Raw genomic sequence first — 13,408 nt, 5'->3', positions numbered from 1 at the left:
TAAACGATATTAGTTTGCCTCTTCTACAAAAATAAAACTTGCAGTTCTCTTGTATCATACTGTACTTATTATTTATTTTCCACCACGGAGTAACCTCGCATCAGACTATCCAGCATAGCTATATCCACCTCACAGGCAGTGTCGGTAGGCCAATCAGAGGCAGGCGGGGCCATGTCTATGCTCGGACGCAAAATAGATTCATGCGCTCAGCTACAGTCAATTCGTAGAAGAAAAGAACACAGCAGATGGATATATTGCTTCAGCAGCCTGAAGTACTGACGATAATACAAAATGTCAACCTGAGCTCAAAGTATTACGTTTGTATTTTTGACCAGAATCAGAATTATATGTTTTTATTACAAATATACAAGTAATTTTCGTTGGTGTGTTTCCAGGTAACAGACTTTGGATTTGCAAAAAGAGTGAAGGGCCGGACCTGGACGCTGTGTGGCACCCCTGAATACCTGGCTCCAGAAATCATCCTTAGCAAAGTAAGCCATGGATTAATGTTCTCAGTCGCTACGACTGATTTCACTCATTTGGATTACATAGAAGTCGGCAAGTATTTTATGGAATCATGTCATGCACATATTGTGCTATTGTTTATGAAACACGGCTCCATTTTGTGTGTGTGTGTGTGTGTGTGTGTGTGTGTGTGTGTGTGTGTGTGTGTGTGTGTGTGTGTGTGTGTGTGTGTGTGTGTGTGTGTGTGTGTGTGTGTGTGTGTGTGTGTGTGTGTGTGTGTGTGTGTGTGTGTGTGTGTGTGTGTGTGTGTGTGTGTGTGTGTGTGTGTGTGTGTGTGTGTGGGTGGGTGGGTGGGTGGGTGGGTGGGTGGGTGGGTGGGTGGGTGGTGTGGGCTCCTTTCTGACCTCATAGTCACCTAAGAGGGCATGGGCTTTGTGCCGAAATGAGAGCAGGTTGCACCAGCTGGTTGTAAAGAGTAGGCTGCACGTAAAATGGCTATGAAACTAGTTCAGACCAAAGACTATGTGATGAAACTTGAATGTTGGAAAAGAATTAGAAGAAAATGAGTAGTCTGAATCACCCTATTGCAGGTCAGCTGATGCCCTCTGAGTCACAAGAGACTCATCTGTTAACGTGCTATGGAAACCGTAAACTTGTCAACTTGATGTGGACTGTCCAGGTTTAGAATGTTGCAAACCACTGTTTTTGGTATTCGGTTGCAAGTAGCAACTCGACCTGTCTTGACGAGCAATGTTTTAGTCTTGTCTTGAATATTTGTTCTAAGCTTAAAGTCTGATGTAGAATTTTCACCTGTTGCACCATTAGGGCTGTTATTCCTTCTAAAAAAAACACATGGGTCTGTCAAATAAATTATCGAACACTATACACACACACACACACACACACACACACACACACACACACACACACACACACACACACACACACACACACAGTATATTTGATTAATAGGTGTGGTACTGGCTACTTCTCAATGTTTTATATTGTCAATTCAGCCAAAGTAGTGTAAGTGTGCACTGACTATCTTTGATACACCACCGTGTGCATGCACAGACACATCAGCCTCTTGTCCATAGTGGCTGATGATTCAATTCATGTACTGATTCTTCTAGTGTCCGGTGTGAACGAACATTACACAAGACTCTGGCTGTTGTTTAATTGCTTGTTTCAGCATGACCTGGCTACATTTCATTTTCAAGAATTAAATTGACAACATTTGACTGGACCCCAGATCCACGCAAGACTTGTGAGGCAGACAGCCGAAGTATTGTCAAAAATACATTTTCACAAATCGAATGCCAATTATAATTTAGAATCTTGCCCTGTGCGTGTCTGGGTGTAGCTCTACACCTAGGTGTGAATATGTATGAATCTTTTTGACTAGTTTCCAAGGTGACAATTTATGTCATATTTGTCAGGTGAAATGAGTGCTGTCTCTGTTCTCCCCCTTCCCGCATATTATTTTTGTTATTATTATTTGTAATGTTTCTGTCACAACCTCGCGGCTGTTGGTTGCATTCGTTTCCAACGTTCTGTTCGTGGCTCAATCACTGTGTTGTGGCTTTCCTGCTGTCCATGCAGTTAGCTCAGTCATCAACATTAGCATCTGTTGTCGCTTCGAGCTGCGGTCTAGAGTGGCTGCTGTGCGGTGTTGCCAGACTGCCGCAGTGCGGGGCAGGGCTTAGGAGGCAGCCAATCATGACTAGGTCGCTACTACGTGATTGGCTACACGAGTGGTTCAGACTCCCATTGGCTTAGGCGGCGTTTCAGACTATACCATTGGCTTAGGGGGCAGTCAATCATGACTAGGTCGTTATTACGACAGGCCTGTTGTATGTCAGGTTTCACCTGAAAGTAAAACTATCACAACTGCAGTATGGTTTATCTAATTTACTGACTTCATGACCAACACTCTTTCAGACTTGAGAGATAAAGAGCTCATTATCCCCTCGAAGGGCTTGAACCAAATCGTTGATAATGAACTAGCACTGATAGTTATAAATGTAATGCTGGGTACCCTGCCTGACCTTCAGCCAAAGAACATAACAGAAAAAGATAAGAACTGGTCTTGGGTAAAAGAAAACACAATCTGGATCTTCAAAGTGCGTTGATGGAGAGTAATTCAGAGAGTGGAGATGGAATTGTTGCAGGTCAAGGAGGAGAGGAGAAGTTGGATGAAGCGTAGACGAGTATTAACATCGTTTACATTGGTAGCTAGCAACCTATAATAGAATGCTAGAAATGTGTATATTCTATGCCGGGCAATGCAGGCATAGTGGTGACTAGTGGTACTTTGTAGTTTGTGCAACTGGTGTACATTTGAATGTAGCTAAGCCGGCCTTGGGGCTTTGCGTCTAAAACGATGAGTTTTAACTTTATGACATCAACAGTATGTAACTGTGGTTATCACATTCTAACGTTGACGAGTTTCTGGTCGTGTCTCATGTGAACTCCCTCTCTCTCCTTTCCTCTCTCTCTCCCCCAGGGTTATAATAAGGCAGTGGACTGGTGGGCTCTAGGTGTGTTGATTTATGAAATGGCTGCTGGCTACCCGCCTTTCTTCGCAGATCAGCCCATTCAGATTTACGAGAAGATTGTATCAGGGAAGGTGAGTTTGTTGTGGGGTTTTACAAGAAATATCCCCCTTTTTCATATTCAAACTTAATTTTCAGTGTCCCTGCAGACGTTTGATTATTTAAATCCAATGCACTAGTGTCTGTTCCTCTGGTCTCCTTCATGGGAACAGCCTCTTTCCACACCTTACTTGGATGATCAGATTCCCCTACATTATCCATTTTAAGCACTTACACTTAACAGCTATACTTTGTTAACCGGATTCCCATGGGCAGTCCTTCCTGATTTCACTCTACTATAAATATTGTCACAGAAAATAGCTGATCTACAAGCTCACACCGCATCGTGAAGCTTGTAGTTCTTTTATTTTTGGTTCCTCCCAGAATAGGGATGCTAGGGTTCATGTTATCAACCCATTAAAACCGGGAAAGCATCCATGTAATTTTAGATTTGAGTGCTATTCAAACAAGCACGTTTCTTTTTTTTTTCTTCTTTTTTTTTTTTTTTTTTACATTTTTGAAAAATCTTGAAATTGTGAGAAGGTATTTTGTAGAATCGGCCTCAGGTCTTAATGGGTTAAGGCCATGGGTTCATAAATGCAACTTCCAGCCACAGGTTTCAATTTTGTATGCTCACAGCACCACAGATACTACCTACAGGTTGGTCTTTCTCTGCCTACTGATACGATCTAAATTCAATGAATCGGCTAAGACTGGAAACATCACCAACAGCAGAGCCAATGCAAAAAACTTGGTCATACATTTTGGGGCTGTGTCAGGATTGGTTTTCAAGGCGGTGAGCATAGATTTGTTGGACCTGGTTTTCCGCACTCTTCTAATCTACCCTATATATTGAATTTAGATTTCTCCAGACATGAGATCTTTGACTGGTTGACTACACGAGACCTACTTACAGGGTACATCTTGACTTGCTGACAGCATATATGTGTCTGTCTTATTAACACCATCACCGAATCAAATGAGATGCATTGGCGTTTATATGTTTAACGCATTTTTGGCGGGAACCCCTTTTGGTGTTTTAAACATTATGTTGTAATTTAGCTATTGAAAAATAGCAGAACTACAAGCTCATAGCTCACAAGCTCATAGCGCGCCACCGAGTGGCGCGCTACGAGCTTGTAGGTCTGCTATTTTTGAAAAATCGTGAAAAGAAAACTGGAGGATTTAGATTATTTTTAAATTTCGACATCAGGCCTAAATGGGTTAAATTAGCGTGTACTGTAGTACAAACATCCCCGTCCCTTTCTGCAGGTTCGCTTCCCCTCGCACTTCAGCTCAGACCTGAAGGACCTGCTGAGAAATCTGCTGCAGGTGGACCTGACGAAGCGCTTTGGCAACCTCAGGAACGGAGTCAACGATATCAAGGGCCACAAGTGGTTCGCTACCACCGATTGGATAGCCATCTACCAGAGAAAGGTAAAGGTTTGGCATCCCTTGAGTGATGAATAACGGGCGACTAGCCCTTTAGATGGAGCGGGTTAAAGTCTACTTTGACTGGATAGCACACCAAATGTGCCCTTTACAGGTCTGTAACTCAATTTTTTTTTTACAGACCCATAAGGGTCCATTTGAACCAGATGTTGAGAAAGATTAAGATAATCTAACAAATAATCACTATCTCTGGGTTCAATTCCAAATGTCCTTCCCCCTTTCTGCCTATGACTTGTGTCTATCTTTGATCCATTCTAAAGGTAGCTTGCCGACATCGGTGGCGTAAGCATTGGAAAGCGTCTGTGGCCGAAGATCGGTTGTCAAATGGGCACACTGCAATTTTACACAATCGTAAATTGTAGGGGAGCGCCGAAAGCCAACCAAACATGCTAGGTCTGCTACCGGCAAAGGGGGGAAAGGCTCAGTAGAGCTCCCTAGTTGGCTATTTCACTTTTTACCCCCCCTTGGTACACAGTCTCTCTAGAGCCATTCAACGAAACGGGTCTTTCAGATTTTTCAGACTCCATCCTGATTGGCTAAGATTGGCTTCCAAAGTTCGCAGGAGTGCTCAGTTTCAAAAGAAATGCTGCAAATCATGAACACATCGTGTGATTTCCGTGAAATTGTGCACACACATTCCCACTAGGCCGAAGAAGAAATGCCACATGAACATTTTCAACTCGGCCTCATGGTGGCGAAAAGTGTTTTTACCTCTAACTGCACGGATCTGTGGATAACATTGTATGCCAACTCCCTAGAGGCCAAGGAAAAACCTTTGCCTGGCATTTTTCACATCTGCTCTTTATAGCGCCACCAGGAGGCCGACACATGTAAAACACATTTTCTAATATTACTCCTTCAGATTTTATCCAAATTTCACGCAAATCGGTACACATGCTCTCCATAGTCATGTGATCAAGACGGGGTTGTTTGACTCATTGGCTACGATTGGCTTCTAAACTTTTCAGGAGTAGCCCGCTTTGTACCCGTTTTGTACAAATCGCCACAATTACTCAACGCAGTGTCCGATTGTGGTGAAACTGTGCATGCATATTCCCACTAGGCTTTGGAAGAAATGCCACTTGACAGTTTTCGCCAAGCCACGTCACACACACACACACACACGTTTATATTGCTCCTAAACATTTTGCCAAACATCACACACACACACACTCCTATCCTCCTGGTGGAGACCTGTGCCCAGAAGGTCACTTTTTCTAGTTTAATCTGATTTCTGTCTAGGTTGTCCTTAGACAAGCCCTCCATTGTTGCTTCCAGTCATCCCGGTTCTCCATACATCTGGCCAGCTTATTGGGGCACTGCTCTGCTCTCCTGCGTCTTTCTTGAGTACATCCATGTACTTGTTAATGTGGGACGTCCTCGTGACCGGTGCCTGTGTGGCTGCTATTTTCTGGCTCACACTTGGCATTCCATCATACAGGTTCTTGATGGTAACATGTGTACTTTTGCTGATGTTAAGTACTGCATGCAGCATCCTGCTGTAGCACCCATCTAGAGACTTCTGCAGGGTTGTCTTCAGGGTCCAGCATTCACTGCCGTATAGGAGAACAGACTACCTTTGCATAGAAGAAGCCGAGTTTGGTTTGGCGGGGGAGGTTGGAGTTCCATACGCTGGCCATGGCCTTCAGGGCCCTCAATGCAAGTGTCTTCCTCACTTTACCAGGTTCAGTCCAGAAGGATTCAAAGGACGAGAGAAGGATACTCTAAATGTTGTTGTTTTTTTTTTCACCTCCCTGCTTACCGCTGCAGAAAGAATGCCTCGTCTCTCCTAATCTAGGGCGCTCTCCTTGGATTTGATCTGATGGATATACTAAGCTCTTCATTTCTGACTCTCGTTCAAAATATGAACGTGATGGATTATTTAGCGATATTATGGAAGCGAGAGCAAGGTAAGCAAGCAAAAAAGGAATCCCGGCACTGATTGTGTTAAGATCTTGTTCCGTTGAGTTGACCCATGAGTAGTGTTTGATTGTTGGTGAGAATAATGCTGAAAAGTGCCATTGTTTGCAGCAAAAATGCACTAGATTGGCTGTTGTTCAAGGTGGGTGGGTCCACTGAGCTGTGTGAGGTCAGGTGGAGAGGTGATTCTGGTGGAATAAAAGACGTGTGTAAGTCGACGACATCCAACATTGCCTTGTTTTCATTCTGCACGCATAGCGTGCCAGGTGGCTCGACAAATAAGGTAAAAACACTGCAATTCACTTGCACTGGCGGATTCTCTCTATTTGCTCACGTCAAATAAAAATAATGTGTTTGTTACTGCCTGACTGTCACTCAAACGGCCAAAATGTTGTGTGCGGCACACATGCATGTGCAGGGGGGCCCTTCGAGCTTCAGTGCCCAGGGGCCCTCAGAGGTGCTAATTCAGCCCTGAGAGCACAGAGCAGTGCCTCCTGTTGGTGGATGGGATGTTATAGGTGATAACTTCAGTTTTCTTGGTGTTCAGCCGGAGGCTAACCTTGGCACCCTCGGACTCGGCTCCTGAGCTTGTTTCACGTGGTCCGAGAGCATGCTGATGTCGTCTGCGTAGTCCAGGTCTGTCTCAGGACTACTGTGGCGTGTCGTTTCGACCTTCTTGGTGTTAGGGTGAAGCCAAGATTCTTCTCTCGTCCATTGATGGCTTTCCTTGAAGCGTAGTCCAGGACTCTGACAGGCAATTTCCTTTGACGCATGCACATAACAAAGTGCCGTCGGCCGACCATTTGCAATGGTTTGTACGGTGTGGCGACCAGAACTTTGGTCACCTGAAAATCCGACATGGACTCGACTGTTTGGTGGAGAGCCACCTTAAATTAAAATGTAATGATCTGGATCATGGTAAGGGCGTTGCTCCGATGTGGATCTCGGACTTCATGTGGTCAGCCTGTGAAGTCAGTCTTCTAACATCATCTATGACTTATGACAGGAAATCTGGCCGCAGTTTCAACCCGATCCCATTGACTTCATCATTAGAAAATGTTTTTAAAAAAAGTATAAAACCTGTGAATTAGTCAAGGTACTAAGTTAGCATAGGCAGTGTGCACAAGACATTTGGTGCTGATCGGTCCAACGGCTTGCAAGATTTCCTCCAGAAAAATACATACAGACAAACACGGATAGTCTCCCACAGACAGAGCCAGGCTGTATACAAATAAATGTGATGGCAGTGGCTTTAGGGTGAATAAGTCCACACACACACACACACACACACACACACACACACATATATATATATTTTTTTTTTAACTGGGTTTTCCCTCCATTGTTAATAAATTATTGTTAAGCACAGTTGAGAAAAATCCACATGAAATTTTAAAAACACGGCTGTTTAAAAAGCAAATCCATATGAAAACAAACACGACTCATCGTGTCAATTGACTGTCAACACCTGACGGTCTTACAATGACAGTCCATAAACTGCCCAGTCAGAAACATACTCTGTGCTCTTTAGATGCCTCAATAAAATATGTGCATGTCAAAACACATCAGAACATGTTATGTCTTCTTTTATGTTTTGATGTCTTCTTTTATTTACCTAAATAATGTATCCATATGCTCGTGCAGCGTCCATTGACTTCAATGCATTCCATTAGACTTTTTGGTTTTGCTCCCTGTGCCTAGAATATGACCTCCCCTTCTTTACCGTACCTTGTTACAGTCTGCCCCCTTGATCTCATGTACTCTGCGTCCTAAGTATTGGCATTTTAGCTATCAATGTGTGCAGCCGCTTTCTTGTTCCTTCAATATTTCTATTCAGTTTACTCTCTCCTGTGGACAAGGGCTTGGTGTACGTAAGCATCCTCATGCACAGTGTCTACTACCTACCAGTAGAAGGCTGGTCTGGTGGAGTCTGCCGTCGAAACCGTTGGATGATGTAGCAGTGATCTCCATACAGTAGCTAATAATCAAGCATCTGTTCCTCAATCTGGAGGAGTAGTACAGTAACTGTACATTGATGTGTAAACATGTAAAGAGTTGTTGGCAAGGTTAGAACAAGCACAGTTTTGTTCCACATGCATGAAATGTCTCTTCAAAGAAGATAACGGTGCACAACGTGGCAGCAAAATGTTGTTTTTCAATATGTTCACCTTGGAAGGATGCTTTCCAAAAAGCAGGGCCCAAAAATCCAGTTTTGCATGTGGATGAAAGAGTGCACTTGTGGACAAAACCTCAGATGTTGGCTAATTACAGTATTTGTTTTATCTAGATTACATTTTATTTACCACTTGAAGTAATTGTGGCCGTGTTAAGTTTTATCCTTCATGTGGCCACTGTAACACAGTATAAATCCAATATCATCAGCTTTTAATGCACAATATCAACACATTGTGCAATATTGACTGGGACAATGATTATCTCCTGTGTTTCAGGTGGAGGCTCCTTTTATTCCTAAGTGCAAAGGCCCAGGTGACACGAGCAATTTTGACGACTACGAGGAAGAGGAAATCCGAGTCTCCTTCACAGAGAAGTGTGGGAAGGAGTTTGCCGAGTTCTAGACCCAACCAGGAGTAGTGATGAAGAGACAGGGATTTAAGAAAGGAAAAAGGGGGGCCTGGGATGAAAGCAAATTGCGGGAGTTGAGGAGGACTGCTTACTTACTTCTTTGTAATGATGACAACAATGTTAACCCCCCACCCCCCTACCCCCCGACCCACCCCCCAGTGGAGAGATAGGCAAATTGAAAGAAACATCCAACAGAACCAGCAGTGTTGCCTTTTTCTGATTGTTTCTCAACTGATTTTAGTTTTACTTTATCCCCCTTGTGGTTGTGGCAGGGCTTCAAGGAGAGGTGGAGCGTAACGGTCTCACTCTTCAGTGAGTTTTGCATCTTTCTGAAGGTGTAACGACATTCTCTCAGTCTTTGCAGGTGAAGGCATCGATGTTTAGGTACTGAATCTGCTATAGGCTCTGTCTGAGTGTGTCCCTCCTACAAGCCGTTGTCAACAAGTGATTGTTGTACCTTGTTATGCCTGATTTATACTTGGTTGCGCGCCAGTGTCGTGCACTGAAAATAGCACCGATATACAAGCTCACAAGGCGTTGCAGTGCGATACGTTGTGAGCTTGTTCCCGCGTGTAACATAAGTACAACTCAGACTTAATCCTAACCCACCCCAACCCCCCCACTTCCATTGCTCCATCCTGAATCTGTCCAAGCAATACAAAGTCCAACAGACGTGCCTATCGTAACGCCAACTTGTTGCAAATTGGCGTGTGGAAAGCATTGGCGCAGGGCTTTGGCTATGGTGGCATCAGCCCTAGAGCCCGTTTTGGTTGAAAGCGTCACACACCGCCTTTTTTGTCTGGTCGTTGTGGCATGGTTGATTGGGTAGATGAGACATTCACTGCTTGCAGTTAAGGCAGTAGCGACCTCTTTGATCAGAGTAAAAAAATGATTTATCATGTTTAACTTTATCTAGGTCTTACTCTTTATTTTTTTCGGGACCTTTGAGAAATGGTGTACATTAGCACCGCATTTAAATGATATTTCCGTCCATTTTCAACTTTGGCTCTATTGAACTACTGCATGACGATTTGTACCGAGTAGAATTTCATCGCTTCTTTTGGTGTCAAGTTTCAGTACCACTCGAGTCGGTATGGTGGCTGCTATTTGATGAATTTCTAAGCGATACCAATTGCCACTTTAGACAAAACTAGTTACATGGTGCCCAAGCTGAAAATGAAAGGAATTATCCTTTAAGCCTGTCTTTCTCTTAGCTGCATTTATTAACATTTTAAAGCCCTTTGGTGATCATTTTGTCTTTATGTCAATCTCTGTGCTTGTGTGTTATTTAGTGCTCATGGGTGGGTTAAAAAAAGCAGTGATTTGGCAGCGACTAACATTGTGGTCACACACTCCTGGCTATTGTTTATTTAATTCATAGTACATTTATATATGTATATTGCTATATATATGATAGAGAACATGAAATATCCATTTTTTTTCTCAACATTGTCTCATAGCTGTGAAATGGAAATTAAGATTTCATAAATAAACAAGTTTGAATTCTGCCAAATTTGCAACGTGAGGGCATTGCAAGTTTTCTGTATGTAACTGATGGTGGTGGATTTTAATACGCAAAAAAAGTAGCAAAACGTTTCAACAAATTGTGCATGTTATTTTTGTACAATATCACTTTTAAAGAGAGATGAGAGAGCGTTAAGCTTTATATGTGTTGAGGTACCGGAGATTGTGGTTTAATGTGGTGACTGTTGAAATGGACTCTTGGCGGCCCTGTTTTCAAGATGGAGCAAAACCCAATTTTAATTTGTCAGAAGTCCTGACGTTGTACGGGCTTTGTTCAGTGTTGAGTTGTAGGGAGACAGTTTGCCGCTAAATGTCAATACACTAGTTCTATTCACCGTGATTATTATTTTCTTGTAATATATACCCTTACATGTAACGCCTTCATATAGACATGCAGTCTTAACCAAACGTTTTGGACTGCAGTGTGGAATGTTTTGTTTCCTTTTTCATTTTTTTCTTCAGCTTTCTATAATTTAATTAAGAGGGGGTATCCTTAACCTTTTGCCAAGTTTATTTTAAATTTATGGATGCAAGACAATCTCAGACCAAATCTAGTGGCTGGTTTGTTGACTGAACACATTGTCTTGATTTTAATGAAGGATGTAAGCTTTTACCACCGCCCTACATAAAGCCCTATAGGTGCTAGAATTGGTCATCCCACTAAAATGCTTTTCTGTGAGTTGTTTGATGTGCATCAATCTATTTGTCATAAGGTCTCGTAATATGGCTTATTTTTTCGAATGTTTTTTTAGAGTCTAAAATATAGGCCTGAGTAATTATTTTGGCAGTCTATTGATGTAATTAAGATAAAAATGCAAGATGCCTTTGAATGTCTTGAGTTGTCTGATGGAGAAGTCACAGGAGAGACAGGGAAAAAATGCTGTTTTGAAACAAACGTGTATTTTTTTAGAATTCATGTTTCTCCTGGGAGCTTCATTTTTCTTGCATGTGGTAAAACAACTTGACTGCAAGAAGAGACCTCCCTGACCTGGGATTATGTTGAGACTCCTGGAATTGGAACTATTGTTTCTACGGCCCATTCATTTTTAGCGTCATTTCTGTTCACCCCCTTGGTAATGCTTGCATTATTTGAGAGTTTAAAAGCATAATGTAATGTTTTGAAGAGAACACATGTTAATACCCCTTTTGTCTTTGACTAATGTTCTGACAAAAGGGTCAAATCTGTTAATGGATAAAAGGCTAAACCCCTTGATCCACTTAAGAGAGTGAGGTGTGTTTTTTTGTTTTGTTTTTTCTTTTCTTTTTGTTGTTGCCCCCCCCCCCCCCCCCCCTCATTTATTTGCCTTCTGATTGCATCTGGTTAACACACTACTCAAAACACTTCACTTTTTACATCCAAGGCGTTATTTTGCATTCATATTTTCTAATTGTATTTTCAAAACACAAAAGCTATTTTCCTCCTGACCTGGGTACAGTGATTGTGTAGTTTATTGTACCTTTTGGGAAACAATACTGTATATCTGCCTTTGACAGTCTTAACTATCTTACCCTCTGGAGAACTTGACAGAAAAACCCTTAGGACACAATGAATATTATGTTTTAAAAAACAAAAACAAAAAAAAGTAATATTTTGCAAAATGTATCATTCCAATAAAGTTTTACTTGTTAAGACTAATATCTCTGGGTCATTTGTAAGCCCTCACCTCAGTAACTCACTTGTTGAAAATCAAGCCAAAGTTGTATTTTTCTACAATTTCATGGAGCAATCTACAACTTGCGCAAAAAAATTATGCCCAATCCAATCTCCCTATCCACACTGTAACTATCTTTTACTTATTCGTTTACTGTTATGGTCTTATTTTGTTTGTTTTCTGTGTAGGCCTATGTTTTATTGTTTGTTTCTGTAATCTCGACAGCATTGCAAATAAGGGTAAACCTCAATGCTTTATGAGAATAAAGTTTTCAATCAGTATTTTAGAATAGTTAATACATTTAAAAAATGTAAAATTCAACGATGCGCATTTTGTGATCTTGTGACTGGTCTAAGATTATCTAGTCTCAGCACCGGCCATTTATTTTATCTCTATAGCCTACTATAGTCTGCAGACTCGTCGGATCATATAGCTGTATATAAGAGGTCTTTCTTGCTGACTAGTCTCCACCTGTGCGTCTCTCTCTCTACCTCCACGAATACAAGCGTGTCACCATTTTGCGTGTCGGTAGACGCTGCGCGCGCCTCGCATCGCACCACGGGTGAAATTTCCACCTTAAAAAAAGGGGGAAAAAACCCTTTCGTGGTGAAACTTTTATGCCCGTATCTGAAGCGGTCCACCTTAAGCGCACACGCAACGCAGGCATACAGCGAGGTTTCCGCTTCTCAAAGCTGGGCTCCGGTGTTGCCATGTCCGCTTATAAGCTACTTTGGACTTCATTTCTGTAAAGTTGCTGGTAGTTGCAGGGTTTTTGCCTTGTTTCTATCTAAAGCATATTTGCTTATTTTTGGGCTTGCTTCATTTTTTAACCAGTTGCTCTCAAATATATTAATTTAAAATAGCCTACCACCAAATAAAGTCCCCCAAATAAATTAGTATGTATTTGTGTTTGTCTCATCTAAATATCAGGAAATGTTTTGTACTTTGTACTGTCATGGTACTTTGCCAGTACTATGCTATTTTCCAAATATTCCAACTTTTCCCCCCAAGAAGTTGCAAATGTAGCCTACAACACAAGTTATGCGATGCGTTGTGAGCTTGTAGATTGGCTTCCAAAATAAAAGGCTGTTTGTTTACTTCGTTTAAAGTGTCGCTTCTTTATAGGCTATTTGGGCTTGTTTTCCTAGACGTGGTTGGCTTGTTTCTCTCGCACAACCGGGCAACACTGCCGGGCTCTCGGACCGCGGCTCGCTGATA

The 13,408-nt window shown here is 42.2% G+C and overlaps 1 protein-coding gene across 1 annotated transcript in view; it reads left to right on the top strand.

Moving 5' to 3' along the window:
• The window catches only part of prkacaa (protein kinase, cAMP-dependent, catalytic, alpha-a), a 28,377-nt gene extending 16,203 nt beyond the window's left edge, over positions 1 to 12,174 (top strand). Inside the window, exons 7-10 of the mRNA XM_080776177.1 lie at positions 396 to 491; positions 2,972 to 3,094; positions 4,332 to 4,496; positions 8,882 to 12,174. Of these exons, the coding sequence (XP_080632303.1) occupies positions 396 to 491; positions 2,972 to 3,094; positions 4,332 to 4,496; positions 8,882 to 9,007 (510 nt within the window). The 3' untranslated portion in view covers positions 9,008 to 12,174. The remainder of the gene's footprint in view (positions 1 to 395; positions 492 to 2,971; positions 3,095 to 4,331; positions 4,497 to 8,881) is intronic.
• Positions 12,175 to 13,408: the final 1,234 nt, after the last annotated feature.

The sequence above is a fragment of the Protomyctophum bolini genome, assembly GCF_963924005.1.
Source record: "Protomyctophum bolini genome assembly, chromosome: 11".
Classification (NCBI taxonomy): domain Eukaryota; kingdom Metazoa; phylum Chordata; class Actinopteri; order Myctophiformes; family Myctophidae; genus Protomyctophum; species Protomyctophum bolini.
Note: the sequence above shows the minus strand (reverse complement) of the source record. Positions and strands in the feature narration are given on the sequence as shown.